Source organism: Eretmochelys imbricata, chromosome 20, assembly GCF_965152235.1.
Source record: "Eretmochelys imbricata isolate rEreImb1 chromosome 20, rEreImb1.hap1, whole genome shotgun sequence".
In the NCBI taxonomy this organism is placed as follows: domain Eukaryota; kingdom Metazoa; phylum Chordata; order Testudines; family Cheloniidae; genus Eretmochelys; species Eretmochelys imbricata.
This window is the reverse complement of record NC_135591.1, coordinates 657,117-682,068: the sequence shown is the minus strand read 5'-3', so window position 1 is coordinate 682,068 and position 24,952 is coordinate 657,117. Positions and strand designations below refer to the sequence as shown.

Below are 24,952 nucleotides of genomic sequence, written 5' to 3'. Positions count from 1 at the left end.
TGAGAAGTTGAGGCACAGATGAAGTGACTCAGCCAAGGTCACACAGGAGGACAGTGTGACAGGAGTGGAATAGTACCCCATGAGTCTTGTCTTCCAGTCCCATGATCTAATCTCTAGACCTCTTCTACCAGATCAGAAACCAGGGCAGACTTCCCTTTAGACATGCACTCTAATGAAACAGGCTATGATCTGCACTCTGGACAGTGCAGCTTTTGAAGGCAAGTTCTCATTCCAATACTTATTCATCATCTACTTAATCATGTACAGGGTTCACCGAAAACACCAATCACATGGGCCTAGCCGCAAGGAAGAGATAAAAAATCCATACCTAAACATCTTCCTTTTCTGCAGATCACACCTTCCTTGGCTGCAGTTACATAATTCAGCAAGTATCACACGTAAAACTGACAAATACACAAAGCCGAACACAACCTGTTTCAGGAATGGTTTACATGCATCACCTGTATGTACAGAGATGAGAGGCCTCTCAGGTGTCCATCTTGCACTTGGGTCTCACCCTCCACCACACATAGTTGCAAACTGCTAACACCAACATGACTTACTTTGGTGAAGGAGTCCTGGGCTAATTCTTGGTTACACTTGGCTCCACAGCAAGAACACTGTCCATGCTTCCCTAGTCTCTGTTGGGGAACCTAGTACCTGACAAAGAACATCAAGCATATTAACCTGCAGCTTCCATTCCACCTCCCAAGCTCTTTCAAACATTCATTGCCATACAATTGCTCTAGCAACACTCCTTCTTCAAGTAACCATAAGACTAGACGGGGCTAGTTGATAAGTTTAATTAGCCATAAAGTAACCCATCAGTTCAGCCCTAAATAATATGGGCCAGATTTCTAAGACCTTTCAGGATGCTGAGCCCTTTTGAAAACTGGACATAAGTGTCACAATGGGAATTGCTGGTGCTGAGATATTATATTGGGGGGGGGGTGCAAAAATCTGGCCTCAAACATCGACTCGAGCATTTGAAAATCTAATCCTGATCCATTTTGATAAATCTGGCCCATTAGCAGGTGTTTTTAACTAGTTTAAGACTTCTGTTTCAAGTGCTATCACGCTGATAACCAAGTGCAGGACACAGAGTAGAATAATGTGCACTTTACTGTGTACAAACAAACAGAAAAAGGTACTTTCTTAGGGTATGTCTACACTTGTAGAGTTTTTGTGCTGTAAGTTGAACCGGTGACAGGGAACTGGTGAAAGTAAAACGCTGGTTTGTGTCCTCACTCAATTCCTCAGGCGTCAGAGTGTTTACACTAGCAGCACCTCCACCGCTGATGAGAGCAGCGCTGTTGGGCAGCTCTCCCACCGTGCAGCTCTCTCGATAGGTCTTGTGGGAAGGGGGTGGGTGAGCAGAAGGCATTCTGGGTCCCTGCTCAGTGCCTGTTGCTGCCCTGCTTCATATCCCAGCAGCCCTATTACTTCCTCGAGAAGTGAATTCAACTCTGTACGTATATTGATCTTTTAACCAACTCTCTCTCTCTTTCTTTTTTAATAAATTTTAGTTTAGTTAATAAGAATTGGCTATAGGTGTGTATTTTGGGTAGGATCTAAGTTATAGTTGGACCTGGGTGTGTGGCTGATCCTCTGGGATTGGAAGAACCTTTTTCTTTTATATAATGAGATAAGATTTTCAGTAATCATCATATCTGACAGGTGTGTCTGGATGGAGGCCTGAGGCTGGGCACTTTAAGGGAACTGCATTATTTAGACTTCTGATCAACCAATGAGGTAATATAGAAGTTGTTTTGTGCTGCCTTGGTAAATCTAAGTATTGTAATATCCACCAGCTTTGGGGGTTTGTCTGCCCCATTCTGTTTGCAGTTCACCCTAATTGAGTGACCTCAGCTGGCTCCCATGGGCAGCATCATCAGGCAGCCACACTTCTTGAGGTTCAGATACATAGCAGAGATGAGCTTGTAGTTGCCAAAAGTCCTTTTAGAAACAGTATACAGGTTATAGTCCAATGTCCATCTTCAGGGTGACTCCAGTCAGTGACTGGGGATCTCAATCCTTATGGCTTAAGGTTTCCCACTCTTGAAACCCAAAGCAGATCTGAGATGAAGATGGATCGTGTCCCAAGGTTTTTACAAATTTCCAGCAGCCTTTTGGCCTGAGAAAACAATAAGCTTAACTTTCCTCCTCCCATACATCATGGCAATTAGCATAGGGTAATTTATTCATTAAACAGTTCAGATACAGGTTACCACAACCTTCAAAAAGACATATAGACAATAATACTTTTCCACCCAAGTGTCTTCCTAAATATTAATACTCCTTTTTTGATCTTTGAATCAAAGCCATAGCAATAGACAAGACTTGTTTGCTTACATCACAAGACCTGAGCAAACATCTATCCTTCTATCTCTAACAATGCAGGCTTGCATTTCAAAGCTCTATTCATTTACATATCTTCCTAACCAGCCTCTAAAGTTGGGCCATCAGTCAGGTCAGTCTGTGAGTTAATTAACTCTTTCTGGCCCTGTGTCACCTTTCAATGAGATATTATATTACACTCATAACGTCACAGCATGATTGTAAAACACCAGGTTACAGAGGTGTAACTGAAGGCCTTGTGTGACAGGCCCGCCTTTATTAGTAGCAATGAGGCACCAAGTGCCATTTTGTATTGATTTATCTTTTAGAGCAGACAAACAGTTAAAGGAAAACAAAGCTCAAACTTAAAAGTCTATATGAAAGCATGGTGTATATGTCAGGTTTCAGAGTAACAGCCGTGTTAGTCTGTATTCGCAAAAAGAAAAGGAGTACTTGTGGCACCTTAGAGACTAACCAATTTATTTGAGCATAAGCTTTCGTGAGCTACAGCTCACTTCATCGGATGCGTACTGTGGAAAGTGTAGAAGATCTTTTATACACACAAAGCATGAAAAAATACCTCCCCCCACCCCACTCTCCTGTTGGTAATAGCTTATCTAAAGTGATCACTCTCCTTACAATGTGTATGATAATCAAGTTGGGCCATTTCCAACACAAATCCAGGTTTTCTCCAGAAAACCAGAAATCCTGGATTTGTGCTGGAAATGGCCCAACTTGATTATCATACACATTGTAAGGAGAGTGATCACTTTAGATAAGCTATTGCCAGCAGGAGAGTGGGATGGGGAGAGGTATTTTTTCATGCTTTGTGTGTATAAAAGATCTTCTACACTTTCCACAGTATGCATCCGATGAAGTGAGCTGTAGCTCAAGAAAGTTAATCCTCAAATAAATTGGTTAGTCTCTAAGGTGCCACAAGTACTCCTTTTCTTTTTGGTGTATATGTGTTACTTGCTCTGTAAAAGCCATCCTGAATTGACACACAGCCCTTCCTCCCAGGAGAGAAGCTGCTTACATGTAAAGAGAAGGGCACTGAAAATGGAATCACAAAATCTAGCTCACAGCTATATTGCTACATACACCACAAAAACAAAATCTTCCCCCTTTTCCTCTTGTTTCCACTTGCTGGTTACACCAGTCCCCTTCATAGAGGTGAGCATGATGGAACTGACTTGATGCAAAATCAGGCAGCTACATATACAATTTACTGAAAATATATATATTTTTTTTGGCAAATGATTTCTCCCAGGAGACCTAGTCAGATTTAATTGGCCATGCTGGATGCTGTGATATCACTGCTAGAGGGAAAGCCCTGCCACTGCTTCCCCACCCTCTGGACAGGCAGAAAGATCCCCACTTACAGCATGGCCTCCCTGCATCTAAGAGACTTGACAACTAAAGTGTTGTGAAATCAGGGCAATGTTCTGATTTTCTACCTGCCAGAAACCAAAAGTTGGCTTCTTGCAGCCTGTACGTTAATAATTTGATGTTCTCATGGAAGTGAAGAGACTTTGCTTATGTAGCAAGTCTTCATATTGAAGGATTCTGTAAAACCCATATTAACAAAATCCATAGCATCTTAAAACAGTCTAAAGTGCCTCCTGGATCATATGATTAAACCATCTACAAAAAACAAACAACCCTCTGTGTATGGGAATGTAAGTTATCCTGAATTCTCATTTATTTGTCTGTGCAGCTCCAGGCTGTATCTTGTTTCACTGTAGTCTAAAGTCAAGGAAGAGTAAGAAGAAAAGGAGTACTTGTGGCACCTTAGAGACTAACCAATTTATTTGGGCATAAGCTTTCGTGAGCTACAGCTCACTTCATCGGATGCATACTGTGGAAAATACAGAAGATGTTTTTATACACACAGACCATGAAAAAATGGGTGTTTATCACTACAAAAGGTTTTCTCTCCCCCCACCCCACTCTCCTGTTGGTAATAGCTTATCCAAAGTGATCACTCTCCTTACAATGTGTATGATAATCAAGGCGGGCCATTTCCAGCACAAATCCAGGGTTTAACAAGAATGTCTGGGGGGGGGGAATTGAAAAAAATGCAACCTACTAAAAATAACACCTGTTTCCATGCAGGGAAAGGTTATGCTTGATTTTGGGGGCAGCAGCAATATCTTCTATAGTTTAAGGGGTTGGGATAGCACCTCCTGCAGAATAAAAATGGAGCCAAGAAATTTCTGTTAGGGCATTATCACAATAGCTGCCTCAAGCTGGATTCCTTTGATGTGTGGCAAGTACATTTTGGTACAGCTCCATGACTACAGCTTGTAAGAAATGCAAAAGAGCAACAGAATTCCCCCAACATCTGACATGACTATTTCTTCCACACCACTGTTAGCTTGGTCAGGTCCAAACTCTCCTCTCTGCTGACAGCAATGCTGCTAATTATGCTCCTACAGCAGTTCCTTGCCCTGCTTGTATATCTGCTTTTGTTCCTGAGACTGAGACACCTCATCTGCAGCAAGAAGATATTTTTCCCACCTGTCATGGAAAGATTCACCATCATTTACAACAGAAAGACCTCTGACCAGAAACAGGAGCTCTTGAGCAGCTCGCAGGAGTTTACAAACACCACAGAGGAGCTGGTGCTGCTGGGTATCAGTTGTGGCATTGGAGCCAGCTTCCAGTTCTATCTGTTGGGATGCCGAGTGATCTGCACAGACCCCGACTTTGAGAAGTTTCTTTTCAGGAAAATCGCTGAGAATCAGTACCTCCAAATTGAGATTTTGTGGTAGCCCAAGTTCTCTGCTGAATCCTGGTGCAGTGCTTGATGCAGAGTATAGAGAAGGGGTAGACTCCACAAAGGAACTTAGGTGCACCTAAGTTCCAGTTTTGGCTCCACTGTGATCCACAAAACTCTTGCCAAACCCTGTGAAAGCCTAGCTTAACACGAGTAATTAAAGATGGGGGAAGCCTCATTTTTTGGAAGACAGAATAAAGAAGGTAACTAGATCAGCAGGCTGAAAACAGAAAGTTTGTACTAAGATAAGTAAACAGGTCACTAAGCTGAAAGACAGAACGTCTGAGCTAGCTAAAATAAGAGGGAAAATACACAGAGAATCATTTACTGAAAACAAGCTAACAATGGATAAGAGAAGACTGGAACACAAGATGAAGTGAAGAGTAAGTTGGGCATGGACAGAACATGCTGTAGAAGAGGGACTGGTTCCTACAAAATGACCAAGCCAACCCCAAAAATGTGATGCACTGTATTGTGTAATGTATATAAAGGAAGAGGTTTGCTGTGTAACTTTGAATGTGTTGTACGCCCTATACCCACCTCCTACGTTTGAGCCTGATCAACTCCACATAGAGGCTGTATGCCAAATAAAAGCACCTGAGTGTTGAGACTGGAGTCAAACAGAGTTCTCTGGGAACCAAGTGGAAATAGGTCTCGGGAGAACCCTAACACGCTGTAGGTACTTAAGCTCACTCAGCACCTAAGCTTTCAGAGTACAAGTTCCCAAGCCACCTAAGTTTCTGCTTCACTCTAAGCACTAGGACATCTCTTTCCCGCCTAACCCCCAGAGTGATTCACAGACTAGGGAAAAACAGAAATTCCTGTTGAAGCTGTTCCCCTGTGGCTAAATAATGAAAGAGAAGTTGGAGCATGGGTCTGGACCCAGGGTCTCTCACCTTCTGGATAAACCCTTAGCCACAACATTGAAAATGAGACAGGGCTGCTTTAAGAGAGAGGCCGGAAATTGTTATCTGAAACTTGCTAACCGTTAAGCTTCTGGGATTTGCAGCATGTTGCATCAATCAAGTTCCACAATGCAGAAGCCAGCCTGTATCAGTTCATCATATAACCGGCCAGCTTCCAGACTGCGTCAGTTGTTCCTAACAGAGCAGCTGGTCTTTTTTGCTCAAGTTTCAGCCAGGACCTTTACACTGGATTTTGAAATTGGCTGTAGAAGCCACCTAGCAGATGAGTACAAAGAGCAGAAAATAATCCCAAGAGTGAACAGAGCTGCTTGATACTCACTCTGCATTCTGCCTAAACTTCAAGGGATCTTATTTTTAAACAAGCAGGCTCTTTTCAGGGCAGGTCCTACTGAGAAGCGGGAATGGAAAAGGCAGTGGTCCTGTTTCTCCGTGTTAGCATTCAGCTGCTTGCCCTGCCCATATACCTGCTATCATTCCTGGGCATGTGGGACTCATTCTGTAAGAAGATATTCTTTCCTTTCTTATTAGAGAAGTTAACTGCAAGTTACAACCGGAGGGCATCAGGGCACAAACAAGAGCTGTTCGGCAACCTGCAGGAGTTTGCAGGCCCCGCGGGGGAACTGACTTTGCTGGAGATTGGGACCGGCACTGGCGCCAACTTCCAATTCTACCCACCTGGCTGCAAAATTACCTGCACTGACACAAACCTCAACTTCCAGCGCAGTCTCTCCAAGAGCATGGCACAGAACCAGCACCTGCAGTTTCAGCGCTTCCTGGTGGCCCCAGGGGAGGACTTGAACCAAGTGGCTGACAGCTCTATGGATGCAGTGGTTTGCACCTTGGTCCTGTGCTCAGTGCAAAGCATAGAGGGTGTCTTGAAAGAAGTTTTGAGAGTACTCAGGCCTGTGAGTATTTAAAAAAAGATATTTCCTATATTATTATTACCTATTCTACAGCCACTGGACCAGATTCACCAGTGACCTTCAGCTTTTTGCCACTCTGGAGATGCAAAGCTGCCACAAATCTTGTTTATCTGGCCAATTAAACTGGACTTGTATCTACTTTGCATATCAAAGAGGTGCAAAGCAGTAGGAGCATACTGGTCACTTTGCCCCATTAGTCTTAGGCCAACTGTGTTTTGTGCATTCAACTCCCACTAACTTCAATGGCAATTGGGACACATGCAATTTAAGGCAGAATTTTAATTTTTTTCCCTACAAGGGATTTTTCTGTTAGAAAAAAGCAAATTTTCAATCTAGCATGGTGAAACATCTTGTGTCAGTTAACACAGCCCCCTACCCAAAAAAAGTATTTAAATTTTACATGGGAGATATCAAGATTGGTCATTTTCATCTACACCGGATATGGATAAAATATTAAGTCAGTGAAGTTTAAAGTTTTAGGATGTTATAGGTGAAATATTAGAGCTTTCCTAGACAGCATGGTCCATTGGACAGGAGATCTCAGTTCTGCTAGTCAGGAGATCTAGGTTCTATTCCTGCTCTGCTACAGACTCGCTATGTTATTTTGGACAAATCACTTAACATCTAAAAATAAGGGCTGATCTAAACCGTAAGGTTGAAATAACCATTCCTTTAATTCCATTCCCTTTCTTTATTTGCTCATAACTTTCTATAAAGCATTCCATCTGGGTTAAAACTCCCTGGTCCTGATTCTCAACTGCTCCATTCCTCTACAGAAATTTCAACCTTAATGGTGGGATTTTTAGAAGGGACCTAAGTATTCCCAATTCATTTTAATGGGATTTAAGCATATCTCTCTCTCTCAGGCTCCTTTGAAAACCACACCCTAGTAGTTTTACTCTGAACAAAAACACAAAGTACTGATTACTGTGAAAGATAAATAGAGTTAAAGAAACCAGGTCCTAAGCAAGCACATTTTTTGTCTTTTTTAGAACTTATTGATATGGATTTTAAACACCTCTGCAAAAATATGTAATTTTCTGTTTATTTTAAAATGTACAGGATTAAAAGAGCAACTTGGGAGGGGAGGGAGTATTTTGATACTTATTGAAATGTATGCAAAGAAAGCCTCAATTCCAAGTGTATAAATTACTGAGGGAGAAAAGGCGGAACAGAAACTGAGTTTTAAGAACACAAAGAAAAGTTATGCAAACTGCATATCAGTTCCTTCATTTCTAAAATATTTCTAAATTGTTTTTTCCCCCCAGGGTGGGGCATTTTATTTCTTAGAACATGTGGCTGCAGATCCTTCAAGCTGGACCTATTTCTGGCAGCAAGTCTTTTATCCAACTTGGAAACTTGTGTTTGATGGATGCTGCCTGACAAGGGAGCCCTGGAAAAACCTTGAACAGGCCAAGTTTTCAGAAATAAAGTTACGGCACATACAAGTCCCATTATACTGGGCTCCAGTTCAGTCTCATATCGTCGGATATGCAATAAAATAATTCTCACTGTGCTGTAACGTATGCACTTTGTAATGTTTGCTTCTGTACAAATCATTTACAAAAAGAACGAGGAGTACTTGTGGCACCTTAGAGACTAACAAATTTATTTGAGCGTAAGCTTTTATAAATCTGTTAGTCTCTAAGGTGCCACAAGTACTCCTTGTTCTTTTTGCTGATACAGACTAACATGGCTACCACTCTGCAACAAATCATCTACAGTAACTCTTAACTGATCAATTAGAGAACATACTCATTTAAAGTTGTGCAGTACCCCCTTATAACCTTGTTTGGCAGCCACCTGCTTTGTCCACTGCTTGCAGAAAGAGCAGCCCGTTAGCGTTACCTGATGGGGACTTGAAACCAGGGTGGACCAGCAGCCCCCCTGTCAGCTCCCCTAAGATCCCTGCGTGGCAGCCGCCCAGCAGGCTATCAACTGCCAGGCAGTTCAACTGTCCCACCCCCCACTGCCCTGTGCTGCTCCTGCCCTCTGCCTTGGAGCTGCTCCCCGGAGCCTCCTGTTTGCTGTGCAGGCGGAAGGGGAGGAAGTGGGGTGCTAATGTCAGGGTGTCCCTGCCACGGAGTCCCTGGGCGATGCTCTGGAACTGCTCCCCATGAAGCCAGTCAGGAGTCTGGGGCAGTCGCCTTTCTGTGAGCAGCCTGTCTTCAGGACACACAGCTCACACAGCTTCCACCTTCCTGGGTCTGACCTCCTCTGCCCCTCCGTGCGCTTCCCACAGCGAGTCCACTCAGGTGGGGCTCCTGGGGAAGCCAGAGGGTCCTGCACCCCAACTTTGCAATCAGATGTGACTCTCAGCCAGCCAATAAAACAGAGGTTTATTAGATGACAGGAACATGGTCTAACACAGAGCTTGCAGGTACAGAGAACAGGACCCCTCAGCTGGGTCCATTTTGGGGGGCAGTGAGCCAGACAACCTCGTCTGCCCTTCACTCCATGTGTCCAGCCAGCCCCAAACTGAAACTCTCTCCAGCCCCACCTCCTCTGGGCTTTGTCCCTTTCCCGGGCCAGGAGGTCACCTGATTCCTTTGTTCTCCAACCCTTTAGCTCTCACCTTGAAGGGGGGAAGGGCCCAGGCCATCAGTTGCCAGAAAACTGTGTCCAGATTCCTGCACACACCTGCCCTTTAGGGCTCTGCAGTGATCATACACCCTTACCCCACCACCTAGATACTTAAGAACTGCATAGGGGAAACTGAGGCACCCCCACATTATTCAGAGGAAACATTAAGAACAGTCCCACTTCGTCACAGTTCCCCTCCCCTCGCTCCAGCACCCCTGCTCCTGTACCCTATCTCCACAGAGCAAGGGGGACACACCACAGGGCTCAGGATGGAGGGAGCTTTTTGGCAGCAGCTGCTGTCTCAACTTGCTGATCTACTTAAAAAGACAGTGTACTTAAGAGCGGGGTCAACATACTTAAATGTGCGTCTTTCTCTCACACACATGGTGTGTCTCTGTCTCTCTCTTCCATGCTGTGTCTCCTCCCTCCATTCGTGCTGCCTTGTAGAGTGTAAGGCTACATTAACGACATGTTAACCCTTGAGGGCTCAGACAAGTGCTAGTTCATCATTTAGCAGTAAGGCATTCCATGGGAAATAGCCCACCTTCTGACTCCATCACCTCAACCAAGCTTCAAAATCATCATTGCTGTGTACAGTATTAAATTGTTTGTTTAAAACTTATAGTGTGTATATGTGTGTGTGTGTGTATATATATAAATATAAAATATAGTCTTTTGTCTGGCGAAAAACGTTTCCCTGGAACCTAACTCCCCTGCTTTATATTAATTCTTGTGGGGAAATTGGATTCGCTTAACATCATTTCACTTAAAGTAGCATTTTTCAGGAACATAATTACAACGTTAAGCGAGGAGTTACTGTAATTAATTTACTCACATGTAATTAATGGTCACTCTTAACCAAAGAGCAAGATGTACATTAATCCTGAGATCTCAGTACAAGTAATAACATGACTATACTTCAGTCACCTTAAATTTCTGATTCAGAAGTCAATCCCAGAAGGAACAAAGCCCGTATCTAGACGTCTTTAGAAATAAACATTCTATAGATGTGTGCAGGTAAATTACTGGTTTCAGAGTAACAGCCGTGTTAGTCTGTATTCACAAAAAGAAAAGGAGTACTTGTGGCACCTTAGAGACTAACCAATTTATCTGAGCATAAGCTTTCGTGAGCTAGAGCTCACTTCATCGGATGTTAGTCTCTAAGGTGCCACAAGTACTCCTTTTCTTTTAGGTAAATTACTATAATTTGGGACACATTAAGTTCCAGTTTGAATGGAAGTACAAGAGAATTCTGCCTGGGCCACATATTTCATACCATTGTCCCTTCCACTGTGCATGGTGGACACTAAAAAATAATTTGGAAAACACTTCTTCTTAGTTTTACCAACAATGATGTTGCGGAAAAGATTGTCTCAGAGAGGCTGTGTCTATACTAGCCTTTTTTGAGAGGTCTATCTCACTGTTGCACTGCCCCACTTATAGCAATAAGGAGGTACATTAGTGTAGACAGGTCACTAGCATTTTTACCAATCTGTCTCATCCAAACCTGCTGAAAGCAAGTCTAAATACAGACGCAAAAATACTGGTGAAAACTACTGCTTCCACAGCAGTTATCACCAGCGGAGCTGCCCCGATAACACAACAGTGGGAGATATCACATAAACAACTGGAGTAGTCAAAGCCAAGAAAGAATACTTATTCTTTAACTATTCAGGGAAATAGCTTCCTAAGTATGTTGTTTTATCTTGACAAGTTCCTTTAGATAATCATTAGTTTATTTTCACCACCAAAAGGCAATTGAGACACAACTGTGAAAATAAAGCTTGTGGTGGGAATTGCTTTCTATAAAGTCACATCTTTATTTCCACCCTCTATCTTATAAGGCCTGCTTCTTTCTCTCCTGCCTTGGTTTTGCATCAGTAGTTTGCTTTTACGCACCATAGGCTGGTAGGTAGGTGCTTGACCCTAATAACATATAACCTCCACTCAGCTGCAAAAATGTATTGGCTAGAGGACGCAACATTCGCTAATATTAATCCTTCCCTGCTCTTTTCGTAACAGTTATTGAGCTAGTTTAATATATCTCATGCCATTCAGCTAGCTGAGGTTGTAGTATAAACAATTTAACTATAACTTTGCTACGGCCCTGGAATGTTGGAAGATTTTTTAAGCCTATGTCAAAGTCTACCACTTGGTGTGATATTTTTATATTGTTAATTACCCAACCAGTCAAATGATTCAGAAATTATGCTGTGAATCAACACTGACAAAACTGAGGTCTAAAGAAAGGTACAATTTTTCCATGGGTGAAATCCTATCCCTAACAAAGTCAATGGGTTCTTTTCCCACTGACTTCAGTGGGGCCAAGATTTCACCCCCTATATGCAGCAATGTCGCCTTTGTATTATGATTGCAGTAGATCTTACAGGCAACAGGAAGCCTTGCTTAATATTTGGATGGGAGAATATCACTGAAACCCCTGCAAAGGTGCAGGGCTCTGGCAGCATGTGTCTCATGATCTTGATCTCTGTTAAGACTTTTTGCTCTTCTACAATTACTGAGAACATTACTGATAAACACTAACCTGTAGCTACTCTGCCCAGTTCTTGCGATGCATGAGTGACTGAAATCCTTATTCCTCTCAGCAGTAGATATATCTTTGCCAAAAAAAAAATGACAGGTTTCAGAGTAACAGCCGTGTTAGTCTGTATTCGCAAAAAGAAAAGGAGTACTTGTGGCACCTTAGAGACTAACCAATAAATCGTACAAAAGCTTATGCTCAAATAAATTGGTTAGTCTCTAAGGTGCCACAAGTACTCCTTTTCTTTTTGCAAAAAAAAATGGTGTGTGTTGTTGAAAAAAGTTGGGGTCCTGTAGCAATGTTATTCTGCGATAGAACCATATTGTTTCTCAGTGGGGAAAAAAGTTACTAGAGTAGTTGACGGAAACAATTTATTGGAGAAATTAAATTAAAACGCAATTTTTAAACTGCAAGTGTGTGTTTTTGTTCTTTTAACTGGAGAATTATACCTGCCTCTTCCTCTCCTGCCCCCCCAAGCCACAGACGTCAATTGTTGCGCCCAATTGCTAAGGAGACCCCCATCCCCTCACACCACCCTTCCCCACAGACGGCCGTCTCCCAAGCCTAGTCACCATGCTGCTCCCCTTTCCATCAGACCCTGCGCCTCCTTGTCCCCCGCCCCCGCCCGCCCCCACGCTGAACCCTCGTCCCTCTTCTCCCCCGACAGACTGAAGCCCCCTCCTGCCCCAAACTGTGCCCTAGGCCCGATCCTATTGTCCCACTCCCCCCTTTCTACATGGCCACCACAGCGGAGGCACGCGACCAGGGCAAGGCGCCTCTCCCTGGTCACGTGGCCAGCAGCCTCGCGCCAGCGGCGCGGGAATAACCGTTGGACGAGAACCAGCCGCCATTTTGTTTGCTCCCAGGACGATGTGGCCGAGCCTCTGTGCCGCCGCCCTGGTGGTGGTGCTGCTGCGAGCGGGCCGCAGCGCCGGGCTCCTGGCTCCGCGGAGCTCCACGAGCAGTAAGGTTCCCGCGGCTGGGAGTTGCGGGAGGCCAGGGGCCGTCGCAGCGGCTTGCGGGGGCCGTGCCTGAGGCACCGCAGAGCCCTAAGCCCCGCACTGCGCGTGCGCACGCTGCCCACTGTCGGAACCAAATTTTCCGTTACTCTTTGGTGCGACTCGAGTGCGCTTGCGCAGAGATGAGTTCCCCCTCCCCCCCCCCGAGTTTCCCGGCCCATGAGGCTGCCCGCCAACCTCCCCGTGTCTCTCCAGGGCCGGCTGGGCAGAGCCCTGAGGGGCGGGCGGGAAGGGCCCAGGCGCCCGCTCCCGTGGGAGGGGCTGGTAGCTTTGGTGCTGTCCCCGCCGCCCGTGCGCTGCACCGGTGCCGGGGTAACACGGAGCGAGAGCGTCAGGCCGCGAAGCTTTCGCCCCTGGCCCGCGCCGGCGGCTGGGGCCGGGGGAGAGGAGGAGGTTGTCCCCTGGGAGTATGTCAAGTACTTCAGGCCTCGTCAGGCCCCCACGAGCAGTGCCCACGGCATCACGGGCATGATCGGGACGGTGAAGTTGCTGGTCGCCTCAGCCGAGCGTTGCTGCATATGCCCCATAAGGGAACCTGCAGGGTGAAATCCAGAGTCAAACTCTGCGGGTTTTGGAGCCCCGTGGTCTGGATGAAGTGTTCTCGCTACGCTGCTGCGTTGGAAAGGTCTCGGGGGGAATCCCAACATGTGCTGGTAGCCCCTTCCATTCAGTGGTGTTGGAACAATTTGTATAGTAGGGGTACTGAGAGCCGTTGAACTAAAGCGTAAACCATGTATGTGATAGAAAACCCTTCAAGCCAGAGGGTTCCGTGCCCCCTGCCCTGACACCTAGTTCCAGTACCTATGCTTACATTTGGTATTGGTATGGAAAAGAAGGGTGGTCGAGTGGTTAGGGTGCTGTCCTGGGCCATTCAAGCCCTCGCTTAAATTCCCCGCTGTGCCATAGGCTTCATGTGTGATCCACGAGTCACTTAGGGAGCTGCGACTCAGAGACTAGCTGTAAAATGGGGATAATAGTGCTTTCCTATCTCGTGGATGATGCTAAATCCATTACAGTGCTCAGATACTATGGTCATGGGGGCCACATACCTACCTAAGATAGATAGGTATCCTGGGTAGCTGACTCTGTAAGCCAAGCCTGAAGGTAATTCCGAATACATGATAAAATGCTTCATCACCAGAGTAAATACTGTGAGTCCAGAAGGCAGGAATGTCATGTGTTTAGAGTAGGGAACTGGAAACGCAGATGAGCTGGGTTCTGTTGCCAGCCTTGCTGCTGACCTGCTGTGTTATGTTGTTTACAAAGGGTGGGTAGTATTATCTGAGGTGTGGTAAAGTTCTTTGAAGACCTTGGACATCAATGCAAAGTATAATGTTAAAAGTTACTTAAACTTTTCACTGTGAAATAATTTCAAAATTTTTGCATAGCTTTAAAGAAGAGTTTGCACTATTTTTATTAATACTTTTTAATTAATTGTTGGTACAGTCACATTATATAAGCACAATATCGTATAAGACACCACTACAATACATACCTCTGTGCAACTTTCTGTACATTTCTTAAAGGCAGTTCAACCACTTGCTTAAAGTGAGCCCTATTCAGCAAAAGCACTTAAACATAGATGAAGTGATGGACTTAAGCACACACTCAAGCACTTTGCTGAACCAGGGCTCTAAATGGGAATGCAAAAACTAGTTGTAATAACATTGGTAAACCTTTTGTAAAACCCATGCAGAAAACACTAGAAATGCACAAAAAATCTTCATATTGCAATCTGAACAATTTAACTTACTGTGTTTTGTTTTGTAGAGTGTGGAGAGCGGGTACTGGTGGATATGATATCAGGACCTCGGATTGTAGGTGGACATGATGCACAGCTCGGAGCATGGCCGTGGCAAGTTAGTCTCCAAGTTTACCAATATGGTGTAGGATTTAAACATCTGTGCGGTGGATCTTTAATTGATGAGTATTCAGTGCTGACAGCAGCGCATTGTACTAGAGGACATATGTATGTATTAAATTCTAAACCTCTTCTGTTAAGTTAAGTGTGAGAAAGATATAACTGACCAGAAATGCATCACCTATAACTTACATAGTGTAATTTTAAATCATATCAGCATTATCCTTGAGCAAAATGGAGGACCAGATACTACACTATGGAAATCAGTGCGAGTTTTGCCAGACTCGCATGGATTGGGTTCTAAGGTTATACAACAATTACTGAGCAGTAAACGTCTGACTCCTATGTCCCAATATTCCCCAGTGTTGGCATCCACTCGGCTCAGAGGAGCTTAAAACATTCTGTGCAACTTAAGCCCATAAGTAGCCCTCCACCAGAGGGTCTGTAGCTACAGTAATGGTGTTTGGAGATCTCTGCATCCCCAGCATGGGGCTCCACATCAACAGTGCCAGCACAGAGGGCAGGCTTAAGAGTAGACTGAGGTTTTCGGCCAACATTTTTCAGGTTTTTGACTAAATGTTGAAATTTTTTCCAGGAATATTTTTTCCCCAATCAGCTTTACTGTTAAGTAACGTACTGTACTAGCAAAATGTTGCAATATTTGGGTAGCAAACATTGCAGGGGATTTTTCAGTTTTTCTAAAGTAAGCAGTACTTCATCTCTTTTTTCTACGAGGTTGTAAAACCTTTATTTAGAAAATACTAAAAGACTATCAGAGGCTAAACTTTCATTTTACAGTATAGTAATAAACGCCTCAAAAGAGGCTTATTAATCTACTTACACATCCTTAGGTCCCCAGAGCTATCTTAAGTTACAATGCATACCTCTCCAGCCCCAGAGCAGCCCAGAATCTAGAAGGTGCAAAGATAGCTTACTGCCACTTTTGCTGTGAGTACTGAGCTGCACCTCTTAGAATCTCACCTTTAGACTTCTTTATTAAAGAGCCTGTTTCTTTTACTGTCAGTATGCCATGCTTCTTTCACTAAGCATTCAACATTTCTATATTAAAAAAAAAAAAATCTGTTTGTATCTTTTCTCCTAAACAACTCACCACTGAGCTCCACAGGCATAGCTGGGCAGCCAAATCTGAATATTAACTGAAAGTATTGATCTGGATTTGCCTTCCAAATATGAGGCAATCTCTCATGAACTTGTCCCAAAAATATTTAATTTGGGATTTTCAAAGCATGTTGTCAAATGTGCGTAAGTTGCCAACAAAACAAAACCAATTTTAAAGAATGCAAACAAGTAATTTCTTTATTGTACCACAGATGTAAGAAATTAATTGTTGATTCTCTTTTAGGGACCCATACTACTGGAGAGTTGTGATTGGCCTTCATGATATTTCCAGACCTGAGAGACATACTGTGAAAAGTAGCGTGAGGGAGATTTTTGTCCATTCAGAATTCAGAATACAGACATTTGAAAATGATATTGCATTATTTAAACTATATAAATCTGTAAACTACAATGACTATATTCAGCCCATCTGCTTACCCTTTGTTCACATTCATCTAAACATCAACAACCAAACAGAGTGCTTCATAAGTGGTTGGGGAAGTATTGCAGAGAAAGGTAAAGATTTGCTTGATTTTTTTTTTATTAATTAAACTAACTGGTGATCCAAGAGAGAGCTGATTTCAAGTAATGCAAGCTGTCAGGGTTCCTTCCCCACTCTGAACTCTGGGGTACAGATGTGGGGACCCGCATGAAAGACCTCCTAAGCTTATTTTTACCAGCTTAGGTTAAAAACTTTCCCAAGGCACAAACTTTGCCTTGTCCTTGAACAGTATGCTGCCACTACCAAGTGATTTAGACAAAGAACAGGGAAAGGACCACTTGGAGTTCCTATTTCCCCAAAATATCCCCCCAAGTCCTTACACACCCTTTCCTGGGGAGGCTTGAGAATAAATAAGATGAGCACAAACCAGCCTTGGATTTTTAAGACCCAAAAAACCCAATCAGATTCTTAAAAATCAGAACTTTATTAGAAGAACAAAAAAAGATAAGAGAACAACTCTGTAAGATCAGAATGGAAGATAATCTTACAGGCAGTCAGATTCAAAACATAGAGAATCCCTCTAGGCAAAACCTTAAGTTACAAAAAGACACAAAAACAGGAATACACATTTCCTCCAGCACGGTGAATTTACAAGCCAAAACAAAGAAAACCTAATGCATTTTCTAGCTAGATTACTTACTAACTTTACAGGAGTTGGAGGGCTTGCATCCTTGATCTGTTCCCAGCAAAGGTATCACACAGACAGACAGAAGCCTTTTTCCCCCCTCCAGATTTGAAAGTATCTTGTCCCCTCATTGGTCATTTTGGGTCAGGTGCCAGCGAGGGTACCTTAGCTTCTTAACCCTTTACAGGTGAAAGGATTTTGCCTCTGGCCAGGAGGGATTTTATAGCACTGTATACAGAAAGGTGGTTATCCTTCCCTTTATATTTATGACACAAGCTTACTTGCTGTGAAGGCATTATTTAAATGATGTGGTTCTGTTTTAGCTTCAAGGGAAGCTTTTTTGAAACCATGTTATTTTTGGCATTTCTTTCCTAGATACTGCTGCCATTCATGTTCTACTTGGCTTTATTCCAGATGCATCCTCCTTTTAATTACAAAAACCATGATGTAGTCCTACTGCCTTCATTTTATACAGAGAAAGAGAGAATTTGATGAAGCATGAAAGTTTTAGTACCTGGAATAACAATACCGTTAAAACTCTACCTATGGGCCTCAGGTTATTAGGATTAGGAATGACTTTTTTTTAGGTAAAAAGTCAAAATGAAGAGAACAGAGTATTTTTCAGTGCGACTGAGCCCACTTAAAGGAATCAGCTCTGCTTAGCACAAAACTTGATTGCTTAAAGTGCAGTTCTGCTAATATTGTGAAACTCTGTTAGGTGTTTTTTCACATACAATTTTCAGTTTACAAGTAAAAAGTTATTTTTTCTACCCATCAGCAGCTCAAACTCACAAAAAGGTCTGAAAGTCAAGCTGGATTCAAATCTCCATGTACATCACCTGTAAATCATTCTGCAAGTCAAATTCAGTTATACCCCCACTGAAGGCAACCCAGGGCTGAACAAGTGTAACTGAGGGCATAGTTTGGTCCTTAGTCTTTAGTCAAGGGGTAATGTAAAAGAAGGAAGAACTGAACTTGACTTTTAGATTCTCGTTTCAGTTCCCAGACATTAGCACTTAGAAAAACGTTATACTTAGCAACGGTAAATTAGATATAGAAAGTTTGAGGCTATGTAGGGCTCCAAATGAGTAGGGGGGCTGGCAGGTCTGCACAGGATTCTCTCCTCTCCTCTCTAAACACCAATGAGCACAGACTCAGCGTGTAGTAACTTTCGTAGTGGAGCTGCCTCCCTAAGGGAAGATACAAGGGCATCGGGGATCAGATGAGCCTGTGAGACACAACATGGCCCCTGCGCTTTGAAAGTTCTAAGTACTAGTATCTCACATGTTTCTTCAGAATCAGAAAGGCAGATGTGTCAAATAACACCTTCACCCCCAATCCTGCAATGACTTACGCATGTTGTCACAGCCATGGTAAAAATCCTCCTGCTGGACACACCAGGCTACTGTCTTTGGCTTCCAGGCCCATGTGCTTCTAAGCTTCTTGAGACTGAACAGAAGCCAGGTACTACCTCTGCAGGCCCACACGTAGGGTATAGATCCTCTGTCTCACATCACTTCTGAGCTGAACGCCCAGTCTAACTGCATCAGCTCCATAACTAGTGCCATCTCCCCCAGACTCCCCAGTAGCGTAGCACACTCTTTTCCAGAGTCCCACCTTGTAGGAAACTGGTTTACAGTTTACCTCTTCAGGGACACGATAGTGGAAGCAAACAGACACATTAGATAGCACAAGACAAGAACTATATAGATCCAGACTAAACAATAGAAAACCTGTACACCATTCCCTACCTCACGTTAGTTCACTCTGAGGCTCTGTTTTTTCTAAAACCCATGGCTAAAACCTTTTATTTTTGTTCTGCTTTTGGGGAAATTCCACTCCTTCAGACCCCTGCAGAGAAGTTAGAGAAAATTGGTTCTCCTAGCTTCAGCCAGCCCATTGGCCCATTTGAATGGGCGACCAACACGATTTAAAGACTCTCCTCCATTGTACCAGGTCTGGGAGATATGTAACACAGCCTTGACACAAATGGTACACTGAGACATTCAGTGATAAAGCAAAAAGAAAAGGAGTACTTGTGGCACCTTAGAGACTAACAAATTTATTTGAGGGTAAGCGTTTGTGAGCTACAGCTCACTTCATCGGATGCAGTCAGTGAAGTGAGCTGTAGCTCACAAAAGCTTATGCTCAAATAAATTTGTTAGTCTCTAAGGTGCCACAAGTACTCCCTTTCTTTTTGCGAATACAGACTAACACAACTGCTACTCTGAAACCGGTGATAAAGCAGTTTCTTAAAGCCAAATCATATTCATAAACGTTCTTAATTTTCAGCGCAAGTAGTCACACTGAACTGAAAAGTATGTGCATAAAAATGCTACAATTGTAGTAGCAAAATGGTTCATCTTCTATATGTTCTATGTTCCATTACAGGTGAAGGCTCACCTATATTACAAGAAGCTCCAGTAGACATTATTCCTTCTGATATTTGTAATGGTTTTGAATGGTATGCAGGGATGATTAATAATAATATGTTTTGTGCTGGCTTGGAATCTGGAGGTATCGATAGCTGTCAGGTAAGACTGGAATTTTCTATTTGTAAATGTACTGTCCCAGCCTTCTGCCATGGAAATCTGACATCAGAACTCTCATTGGCTTCATTGGGACCAGGATTTTGGGCATTAATACAGTAGGAATAATAAACAGAAAACAATGGTCAAGTCAGAAGAGTGAAAGGTATCGGACAAACAAGAGGAAAGAATGATGATTTTAGAGAAAAATAATCTGAATTTAAAAACAGTGATACACAGTAGAAGGAAAGACCAAGTTGACAGAAAGAAGGAAGAACAAAAACAAGACAAATTGTTTATTTATGCAATGCTTGACATAAAGATGATTACAATAAAATACAAAAGGTTTTATTTATATGTATAAATATGCACAAACGGTGCACAATGTATATTATATAAATATAATGTGTCTGCGTAGCATACATCCACACTAAATCTGGGCAGTTAATATAAGTTCATGCTTCTTTGTGTTTGACAAGAAGTACCTATACGTGTTGGTGAGCAAAGTGGTTTAGTTGCAAGATTTTCAGAAGTGCTCAGATCTTAGCATCTCCCATTGAGATTCATGGAGAATCTTCACCGCACCAACCTTCAAACCCCCCCCCCCCCCCCATTGAGAACAATAGGAGCTGCTAGCTGCTGAGCTCTCTTGAAAATCTGGCCCTATGCATATATGGCCCCAGTTTAGTCAATGTGTCTTAGAGAATAAAGACGAAATACAGCAAAGGCAATAGGGAAAGGAGGAAATGAGATAAAAGTTACTAGCACAAAATGAACATCTAAGATTCACTTTTAAGTCACCAGAACCCCTTATATATTAATTTCCTTCTAATTTACCATTGTTTATAATTAATTTTGTGTGTACTGTGGGTGTAGTGATGATTTTCACAACAGCATTGCCCTGATGTTTCAAAGTCTTAATACTATGATTTTGGCATCAAACTGATAAAATTTAATAATTGTATGCAGTGTTGTAGCCGAGTTGCTTGCAGATTATTAGAGAGACAAGATAGGTGAGGTAATATCTTTATTGGACCAACTTCTGTGGGTGAGACAGATGAGCTTTTGAGCTTACACAGAGCTCTTAGATGAAGAACTTTGTGTAGCTCAAAAGCTCAGCTGTGTCACCCACAGAAGTTGGTCTAATAAAAGATATTACCTTGTCTTGTCTCTCTAGCATTTCATAGTGCTGCTAAAACCAAGTCATAACACTATTAAATATCATTATTACAACAAGAAAATTGAGTATTTCTGACTTCTCCTACTCTTTACTGAGAGATTCTATTGAAATCTCTTGCACCATTTACTAACTTCAAAACTATACACTAAAGCAATAAATAAGCAAACAAGTATAAAAGGATATTATTACATTTTGTGGTCTGATGATAAGCTGTTGGAGTTCCACTCAATTGGAGTTCCACTCAATTGTGGAGTCACCAAGACTCCTCATTAGTATTATATAATTTTAATAAGAATGGCCATACGGGGTTAGACCAAAGGTCCATCTAGTCCAGTATCCTGTCTTCCAACAGTGGCCAATGCCAGGTGCTTCAGAGGGAATGAACAGAACAGGTAGTCATGAAATGATCCATCCCCTGTCGCCCATTCCCAGCTTCTGGCAAAGAGAGGCTAGGGACACTTCAGAGCATGGTTTTGCACCCTCCCCATCCTGGCTAATAGCCATTGATGGACTTATCCTCCATGAACTTATCTAGTTCTTTTTTGAACGGTTATAGTCTTGGTCTTCACAACATCTTCTGGCAAAGAGTTTACAGGCTGACTCTGCGTTTTGTGAAGAAACAGTTCCTTTTGTTTGTTTTAAACTTGCTGCCTATTAATTTCATTTGGTGACCCCTAGTTCTTCCTTATTTATAGGGCCCTACTAAATTCACCGTTGCTTTTGGTCAATTTCATGGTCATAGGATTTTAAAAATCATAAATGTAACGGTTTCAGATACTTAAATGTGAAAGTTCAGAGTGTTGTAGCTGTGAGGGGGGGCCACAACCCAAAAGGACGTCATGGGAGGGTGTCGCAGTACTGCCGCCCTTACTTCTGCGCTGTTGCTGGCACTGCCCTCAGAGCTGGGCAGCCAGAGATCTGCAGCTGCTGGCCGGGCGCTTGGCTCTGAAGGCAACACGACTGCCAACAGCAGTGGAGAAGTGAGGGTGGCATGACATGGGGGGGAGCCTCACTTTTGGGGCTGGCCTTATGGGTGAGCGACGGCCCACGGTACCATGGTGTGCGTGGGGGTTTCCATGATCACCTCTCCCACACACACAGCCAGCCCAAGGCACCTTTAACTCCTGAGCACCGGGGCGCTGGGCCCAGAGCCAGGGAGGGGCAGGCCTGCAGGCACCCTGCCTGAGGGCTCCTATCATATGTCAGGCTGCAGCTGCTGGTCCTGGATGGGCTGGTGTGGGATGGGACCTCCTTTTAACCTGCAGGGGCCTCTCCTGGGGCCAGGTCAGACCCACCTCCAGGAACCTCCCCCAGCTGCAGGAAGCAGTGCAGAAATAAGGATGGCATGGTACGGTACTCCTTTATTGCTGTGGTGCTGCCTTCAGAGCTGGGCTGTCACACAGCAGCCGCCCCTTTCCAGCCGCCCAGCTCTGAAGGCAGCGCGGAAGTAAAGGTGGCAATATAGCAACCCCCCCTAGAATCGCCTTGAGACACCCCCCCACCCCATACCCCACTTTTGGTTTGGGACCACCAGTTTGAGAAATGCTGGTCTCCCCTGTGAAAACTGTATAGTATAGGGTAAAGTACACAAAAGACCAGATTTCATGGTCTGTGATGAGTTTTTCATGGCTGTGAATTTGTTAGGGCCCTACTTATTTACTTTCTCCACACCAGTCATGATTTTATAGATCTCTATCATATCCCCCCTTAATCGTCTCTTTTCCAAGCTGAAAAGTCTTAGTCTTAGGGAGGATCCTTACTGTACTGATCTGTTTACACTGCAAGCATGCTATGTAACCAGCTCTCCACATGGAGTACACAGCATGCAGCTTTGTAGCATGGCAGTACCTCTCCATAGAACAGGGGTTCTCAAAGTGGGGGTTGGGACCCCTCAGGGAGTTGTGAGGTTATTACATGGGGGTCACGAGCTGTCAACCTCCACCCGAAGCCCTGCTTTGCCTCCAGCATTTATACTGGTGTTAGATAAAAAAGTGTTTTTAATTTATAAGGGGGGGTTTGCACTGAGAGACTTGCTGTGTGAAAAGGGTCACTAGTAAAAAAGTTTGAAAGCTACTGCCATAGAACACTGATTACGATTCAGTTCATGCCATAACTGATACAATGGACCTGGAAGACATTAATAGTAAAACTTAGTCAAAGGAATGTAAAAGTAATAAGACATACCACATACGAGTAGAGGCTGTAGAACTGTCTTATTTACTTCTTCAGTGAGGAAGCTGTATTTAACTTGATTTGATTCTTGCTAGTTTTACCATCAGTATTCAAGTCAAAGGGCATGAATTTGCAATAGGACTTCAAGGTTTGGGCCTTAGAGTGCAGATATTGGGCCCATTAATGTGAAAGACAGGTAGTATATTTTCTATAATTAAAGATGATAGTGTATTCACAAGCATTCTGTCTACCATCCTATCCACCTTCTTCAGCAGTCTTCCTTTGAACAGGTGATTTGGGAATTGATCAAGCCATTACTGTTTATACAGTGGAACTCAGCATTTATTTGCATATATGCATAATTCAGATAGATAACTGAATTTAAATTCAGTTATTAATTTGTAGATATGTAGCTTAAGGGTGATCTGAATGCTAGAATATAGACCTGTGGAGGAGATAAATTTTTGAGAACTTTAGTAATATAGACTATAAGAAACCTGTTGTAGGTATGATAGTCTGGCGTGGTTAAGGTTACCAGATGCAAATTTATCATGATTCATCCATATATTTGGGATATAAATTTTTTATTTTTACCATTAGTAAAAGTTAGATAATTATAATCTTAATTCTAATGTTCTGTGCCTTAGAATTTCAAAATACTAGAAATAACAATATGGGGTGTATGTGTGTGTCATTTTTGTCTTGTTAGGGAGATAGCGGTGGACCGTTAGTGTGCTATCACCTAGGTACCAGCAAATATTATCTGATAGGGATTACCAGTTTTGGATTTGGATGTGGCCGACCCAAACTTCCTGGGATCTATGTACGTGTGTCTCGATATAAAAAGTGGATAAGTGCTCATCTTATTAGTGCCACCAGGACCCTGAGCACTACACTTGCTCTGATTCTGTTGACGGTGGGGTGGACAGCGCACTGCCATTTGGTTGCACTAGAGACTTGAGAGGCCTCTCTCAGATTCTCTGCATGACCAGGCAGCCACTCGTGCTTTTTATAAATACGTACCCTTAATGACTGTGGGTAAATGCTCCTTGTTTAGTAAAAGGCATATGGTTTTTCCTTTTCTCTAGCCAACTCACCCATGTGCACATCCTGCCATAAAGCATTTTTTTAAAAATATTATCACAGGTATCATAAGTAAAAACTATTCACAATAGAGAAAGATGCTGTACAATTGCATGAGTATATTCTAGGGGGCTTGAACTTTACAAGCATGATGAAAACCAGCCTGTTTTATAGCATGTTGTTATAAGGTTATAGTTGTTGTTCATTAAATGAAGGACCATGAAAGAAAATGTACATTACAGTGGTTGGCTGGCACAGCACAGTGGTCCCTTGTTTGTTAAGGTAAAGCAGAAAATTCATAATTTAAGAAAATCATAATGTGTATTCTAGTCTAGGCTTAAAGGGACGTAGTCATGTAAGTGATTGTTCAATATTGTAACATCTTAGCATCTTTAAAATAAAATGTATTTTCCACCCAGATAGATACAGATTTTGTTTTGTTTGTGGAAAAAACAATTTAACTGTTTCATGTGCTGGCATGTTTGTGCACCAGAATAGTTTGTGCACCATTTCTATAGAGCTGTCAGTACAGTTCAATAGAAATGGTTTTGGGATAAAAGGACACCCCCGTCAACTTGAAATCTAGCTAATAAAAATTGTTAAAAGTGGTTTCAGGTAAATACATATGCCCAAGTCCCCTAAAAGTGTTTGTGATTTTACAATCATACTTTTCTGTTTTCATAGAATAGACTATCCGGGTTGGAAGGGACCTCAGGAGGTCATCTAGTCCAACCCCCTGCTCAAAGCAGGACCAATCCCCAACTAAATCATCC

At 42.9% G+C, this 24,952-nt stretch overlaps 3 protein-coding genes across 5 annotated transcripts in view; 2 read left to right on the top strand and 1 right to left on the bottom strand.

The window, feature by feature from the left end:
• The window catches only part of SCN8A (sodium voltage-gated channel alpha subunit 8), a 171,245-nt gene extending 170,587 nt beyond the window's left edge, over window positions 1-658 (bottom strand). The window contains exon 1 of the mRNA XM_077838488.1: window positions 564-658. The gene's annotated coding sequence lies outside the window, so the exon portion shown is untranslated. The remainder of the gene's footprint in view (window positions 1-563) is intronic.
• A 4,173-nt stretch (window positions 659-4,831) lies between these two features.
• LOC144277597 (thiol S-methyltransferase TMT1A-like) lies at window positions 4,832-12,503 on the top strand. Its single transcript, XM_077838489.1, has 2 exons — window positions 4,832-6,947; window positions 8,234-12,503. The coding sequence occupies exons 1-2, from the start codon at window positions 6,444-6,446 to the stop codon at window positions 8,468-8,470; spliced, it is 741 nt and encodes a 246-aa protein (XP_077694615.1). The 5' UTR covers window positions 4,832-6,443; the 3' UTR covers window positions 8,471-12,503.
• Window positions 12,504-12,837: 334 nt separating this feature from the next.
• Window positions 12,838-23,940, top strand: LOC144277814 (transmembrane protease serine 12-like). Of its 3 annotated transcripts, XR_013348483.1 has the most exons (5): window positions 12,838-13,054; window positions 14,880-15,078; window positions 16,334-16,605; window positions 19,608-22,125; window positions 22,209-23,940. XR_013348483.1 is itself a non-coding variant. In XM_077838817.1 (4 exons), the coding sequence occupies exons 1-4, from the start codon at window positions 12,961-12,963 to the stop codon at window positions 19,865-19,867; spliced, it is 825 nt and encodes a 274-aa protein (XP_077694943.1). In that variant the 5' UTR covers window positions 12,838-12,960; the 3' UTR covers window positions 19,868-23,940. The 3 variants fall into 3 exon arrangements, 2 of the variants coding, with proteins under 2 accessions (XP_077694943.1, XP_077694944.1); XM_077838817.1 differs by having other exon boundaries at window positions 19,608-23,940; XM_077838818.1 differs by having other exon boundaries at window positions 12,840-13,054; window positions 14,880-14,964; window positions 19,608-23,940.
• Window positions 23,941-24,952: the final 1,012 nt, after the last annotated feature.